This window comes from Nanorana parkeri, unplaced genomic scaffold (genome assembly GCF_000935625.1).
Source record: "Nanorana parkeri isolate BGI_ZX_2015 unplaced genomic scaffold, ASM93562v1 scaffold269, whole genome shotgun sequence".
Lineage (NCBI taxonomy): Eukaryota > Metazoa > Chordata > Amphibia > Anura > Dicroglossidae > Nanorana > Nanorana parkeri.
Window position 1 is genome coordinate 1,113,900 of NW_017306537.1, and position 6,000 is coordinate 1,119,899.

At 41.7% G+C, this 6,000-nt stretch overlaps 1 protein-coding gene across 2 annotated transcripts in view; it reads right to left on the reverse strand.

Annotated features, from left to right (window-relative positions):
* Nucleotides 1–6,000, reverse strand: part of MKS1 (Meckel syndrome, type 1) — a 30,649-nt gene that overhangs the window by 6,691 nt on the left and 17,958 nt on the right. For both annotated transcript variants that reach the window (XM_018557145.1, XM_018557146.1), the window contains exons 13-14: nt 686–755; nt 499–603 (exon numbers count right to left, since the gene is read on the reverse strand). In XM_018557145.1, coding sequence (XP_018412647.1) covers nt 499–603; nt 686–755 — 175 coding nt within the window. The remainder of the gene's footprint in view (nt 1–498; nt 604–685; nt 756–6,000) is intronic.

Below are 6,000 nucleotides of genomic sequence, written 5' to 3' on the forward strand. Positions count from 1 at the left end.
ACCATTGGCAGTGGCGTAACAATCACCATAGCGAACTAGACGGTTGCTATGGGGCCCGGTCAGGAGGCCAGAGGCTCGGTGGCAGAAGTGGTGGAGGAGGCCAGCCGGCAGTGGCACTGGCGGAGGTGGTGACGGAGGAGGCCAGGGCCTGGCGGCAGCGGAGACTGGGGCCCAGCAGTAGGCGGCTCAGGGCTGACAGGTAAGCGGAGCACAGTGTGCAGGGAAAGGTACCCCAATCAACCCTGCAGAGCCCACCATAGAGAGTCTATGGTGGGCTCTGCGGGGTCACTCTCAGGTGGACTATGTGGGGTCTCAGGTGGGCTCTGCTGGGTCACTCTCAGGTGGGCTGTGCAGGGTCTATAGTGAGCTGTGCGGGGTCACTGTCAGGTGGGCTCTGCGGTGTCTCTTTTATGTGTATGGTTTTTGGGACTATTGTCTATTGCTCAACTGATAACATATGCATTTAATGGAAAACAAACACTGCAATTGATCACTTGCCTGGAGTATGTGGCAGGACAACAGATCCATATCCTTCAACTCGATACCTTTGCCAAAAGTCCAGAGAGAGGACTTCAAAGTAAACAACTGGCCACTGCGGCACCTCTGCAATGGAGAATTACAATTTTTCTTTTATTTTTCTCGTCTTTCCCTACAACTGGATTTCTGTACTTTTCTTTCTACTCACCTTCAGCGTCCACCTCCTCAGAGAGGAAAATCTCAAAGCTGAACGGGTAACAGAAATAGGCCACATTATCCTGGGAAAGAGAGGATCAGAACAATAAAGACTTAATATGGAAATGTTGACCAGATTTAATTAAAAAAAAAAGATGAATCTCAAGCTTGTGTTTTGGGCAGGGAAATAAAGAAGATGCTGAGAAAATATGCCATTAATACAATTCTCATGCAGGTTGCCATCTCTGAGGGGTTTGTATACATAGGTTATTTTTATATTTGATTTTCCCCCAGAAGGTCCAGTTTCTTCTGCAAAGGAGAACCAAATTTGTTCTGGCCTATGGCCAAATAGACACAGTTGAGTTTATTCTTTGATGCTCTTTGCAATGCGGGATTGAATTAGTCTGAATGTGTGATGACAATGGCCAGTACTTACATGTGTATCCATTACATGGTCCAGTATGTAAAATAATCCATTAAAAATAACTGTTCTTTAGGGTGGTTGTGTCTGTGAACACAGATGTGTATACACACACACACACACACACACACACACACACGGTTAAACATATTAGAAGTGGAACATACAGCATGCATGGTGTATTTAATGCTCAGTTGCTGCTTCTACATGCAGGTCACAATTACAAACTAATGTTTTTGGCAGCTGTATAACCATGTCTGCAAGGCTTTTCAGTAGTTCTAAGCTAGGGGTCCGTTCCTCCAGAGATTGCTAGGGTTCCTTGAGAAGTGAAAAGTGCCAGATTTACTCCACCCATGATGGTGCCCTAATAGTTGGCACTGATGTCGCTCAACAAAACCAGTGGCAAGGGACCAACCTACCCTCTCCTAACTTCTTCGATGTAAGCATGTCAAAAACCTCAGTAGTTGGGACATTCTTTCCACTAAACCCCCCACCCCAATGTAAGGGAGTATTTCTCCACTGATTATGAAAGTAAAGGGGCAGTACAATGACCACCAATGTAAAGGGGTACTGCACTGGCCACCAATGTAAGTGGTCATCTCTCCATTAACTATAAAAGTAAACAGGTACTACACTAACCATCGGTATAAGGGTGCTCTACACTGACAACCAATATAAGGAGGGATTTCGCCACTGACCACCAATGTAGGGGGTATTTCTTCACTTATTAGGAATTTAAAGGGGTACTGCGCGGACAACCAATATAAGGAGGGAGTTCTCCACTGACCACCAATGTAAGGGTGTATTTCTCCACTGATTATGTATGTAAAGGGGGTATTACACTAGCAACCAATGTAAGTAGGCATTACAATCACCATCAATATAAGGGGACACAACCCTGAAAACCGATATAATAAGGGATTTCTCTACTGATCACCAATGTAAAGGGGCATTTTTCCACAGATTATGAATTTAAAGAGGCAGTACACTGACCACCAACGTAAGTGGACACTACACAAAGTGGGCATTTCACTAACCATGAAAGTAAAAGGACAGTACACTGACCATGAATAAAATGAGACACAATCATTTTCACTTTCTCCATCTTCTTTCTGGACTATTTTTATTACATGATTATTACTTAAACCGTGTTGTATAAAGCAGGTTATCAAATATACAAGATAAGCTGCATTGCTAATACTTTCACTCCTATACCTACAACTTTACTAATCATATTATGTACTATGAGCTGCAGGTTTAATCATTTTAGTATGGATTCGCTGAGACCTGAAAATGATTGCAAAGATTCCTCGGTGGCAAAAAGGTTCAGAAAGGCCATCTTAGACTGTAAACTAAGCCTAGGACCACAACGGAACCAATTTAAATGATCATATTATATAACTGTTCCAAACAGAAGGACTATCCAAAAAGAATCTACCTACTGAAAAATGTTCATCTGAAAAAATATGCCAAGTAACCAAAAATAAATCCCTGTAACAATAAAACTATGCGCTGCAACAAGTTCCACAATTATAATTATGACTTTTCCTGTATGTCAACTCTGCTCTGATCAGAGTTCAGACTGAGTGATTTTTCTGTCAGCAGATATATCTAGGCTTTGGGTCATGTGAGCAGTATCACTTGTTCCAAGAAAGTTAAAGTGTATCTAAAGCCAGGAACACAAATGCATTATATTGCAGCTATCCAGTCCCTATATGTGGTGGCTGCATTCGTTTTTTTTCCCTTTCTTCCCACCTGGTGATTCTGTCAGAAACACGCATCCTGTTTTAGGGTGATAACTCACTCACTCACTGTACTGTATCTATGGAGTAACAGCATTGTCACCTCAGGACAAGTGTATTAGGACTGCAAAACAGCTCCCTCTCCTTTTCTACATAACATATGGGGCATAGGTTCTGTAGTCTGCAGAGAGAACAGGGAACTGATAACAGTCAGCAGAGGTAGAGAGCACAGGAGGTTATCAGCTTACAAGATTTGTTTGTAATTCATACCACCATTAAAGTTTATTTCCATTTTTGCAGCCAAATTGGGATAACACCTACTTTATGTACAGTATGTTACGTGTTCCCATTCATATAGCATAACTTCAAAAAATAAAATTGCAGCTTACCCTTTTTAGATGTTCTTTGTGCTAACTCCAGGACTGAAAAATCCTACTTAGTTCTCACTGTCTTGAGGGGCTTGGGGGGAGTTTTGTTTCAAATAATTAATCCTGTCTGTACTGAGTGATGGCAGATCTCATATTCACTTGTAAACTAGATGAGCGCGCGCGCGCGCACACACACACACACACACACACACACACACACACACACACTATATTTTAACTGTATATTTAAGCTGTTTGCCTGGAATTCAGTTTTAAAACTAGAGCTGGACTTTAAACTACCATTTATTTGTTTAGAATCATAAACTGATTACGCAAACACTGTTCTTTACATCACTCTCGCTGCATCAGTGAGGCTTTTTACTTTTTTTTGTGTCACAGGACCTTAACCTATATTGTAAGGCAGCAAATAGAAATAGACCACTTTTGCACAAAATCCTCACCAATTGGGTATTAGTCTAAGAGGTGCTTGAGGAAAGCAAACCACTTCCAATCTCCATATAGAAAGAGTTGAATAAGCGGGTGCAAAGGAAAAGTCTTTCCAGCCTTAGTAGTTTTAAACAATCCAAGGCTGGAAAGAAGCAACAGGCTGATCTGATCCTCTACTTTGAGAGTAGTGCACACTGCATTATAAAAGAACCAAAATAGTCTGCTTTCATTTTGGAGTAATAGCAATCAAAAACTGTAACGACTCAGCAATGGCTCAGGGGCCACAAGGCTGCAGGAAAATCAGATAAAGAATCTGCATAAGAGGACAAGGAAGCTCACGTGTGACCTCGGTTATCAGAGTTAAAAAAAATAACTGGCTGGTATGGATGATAAAGTCTTGCATGACTAATAAAAACCTCAGCCAAAACAGCAGATGTCAGATGTATGCCACACCTAAAAGGAACTAAAGAGGACTTCAAGGAGGGGACAGGAGCAGCATAACTCCAGGCTGTAGACATTGGCACAGTCACTAGACACGCTTCAAGCAGTCACAGAGCAGATTGTGAGCTGGTAGCACCTGAAACAGTGGGACTGTCCTTCTGCGTCTAGAGTCAGACATGTAACCGCATGGCGACATGTAGGCTTAGGATAAGAGGAAAGGCCTCAGGTACTCATAAAACCCAGACAGTTGGTAGCAAGTAAGGGTCAGATGGCTGGAGTTTACCAAAGTCACTGTAGGTGGGCAGCAGGAACCGATTAACCCTTTCGCTGCCAAGGGCGTATGGCATACAGACCTACAAAAGTGCTTCCAGCTGGCCAGGTCAGTATGCCATACGGACCTGGCATTTACAGTTCTACTATAAGCTGATGAAAGTTCCACATGGTGCTTTGCAAGCAGGAGCAGCAGTGGAGAGAGGAGCAGGGCAGAGAGTGCACATGACACTCCAACCAGCTGATAACATCAGTGCCCAGTCCCACAGAGTTAGACCCTTCCACAGTAAGAACCAGCGGGAACAGGGCAATAATAGTGTAGTCCAACATCTTGCAGTAACTTATGAACCGGATTCAGTCCCCTTTTATTGACAAATCAGGACCTAAGAAAGTTGGAGAAAGGAATTCATTGATTTTTTTGGGGGATGGGAAAAAGAGACAGGATCAATAAAATCAAGTGGGCTTCTAAGGACCCATTCACACCTATGCGTATTGTAATATGCGCGTCTGTCGCGTGACCGTCACGCGTTTTTTTTACCGCGATTCGCGGTAAAAAAGTCGCGCGACCGTCGCGCGATTCCAAAGGTTACTTGGCAGTATAGAAATGGAAAACGCCCTACAAAACGGACCAATACGCAGCAAAAAACGCTCCGGGACCTTTTCGGCCCCATTCACACCTGACCGTTTTGTAGCGCGTCCTACGCTCGATGAACGAGTATGAAGTCACCAAATATTTTATGGTACAATATTTCATCTTAGGTCAACGTTTGCATGGCAAGTAGGTGGAGCAAACCACAGAAAGATGGCAGTAGTTTTTCTGCTGCATGCTGAAAAGGGGGCCTGCAAATTTCAAATAATTTCAAACATTGAAACTGTTTGCCATTGATATGAAATTCTAGGTTCAAGCCAAGAATATTCTAAAGAGGACATTAGGAATGGAGAGAAAGGGGTTCTCAAAGACTGAACTGAATTTTTTGGGGAGGTTAATGAGGAAGAAAAGAAAAAGGTGGGTATCCTGGATAAACTTGGTTTTCATGCAGACAGATTCAGGATTACTATAGAAAGGACAGGTGAGTAGGAAATGAAGCACAGGTTATTTTTACATTTTCCCAAGCAGAATGAAGTAATGAATACATTTCCATTAAGGTGCATTTGTGAGATACTGAAAAGGGTCAGAAGATAGGAGAGTAGATGATTTTTATAAAGTAAAATACATTAAGTTCTTCTCACATATAAAACAAAAATTGGGGTGCTAGTTTCTTACACTATTGTCTGTAAGACTATGGAAAGTACTGATTTCAGAGAACTGTACTTAAAAATCATGGATACAGTATATGTTTATATTAATAGATAAAATATATAATAGCGCACAACAGGTGCCTAAAATGTGGTTCATCATCTCCAGGTCTAAATTACACAAGTATTTTTTACCTATTTATTTCTTGCAGTAAGGGTAAAGCTAGCCATACACTGGTGCTCAATTTATGGTCAAATCCTGTTGGTTTGGCAGAAATGTAAGCCATGTGTGGTCAGGCCAACACCACCAAGGAAACCAAAAGTCGATTATTATATCAACTTCTGACAAACTTTTTTTTTTTTTTTTTTATTTTTTGAAAAAAAAAAAAAGTATTTTTTTACA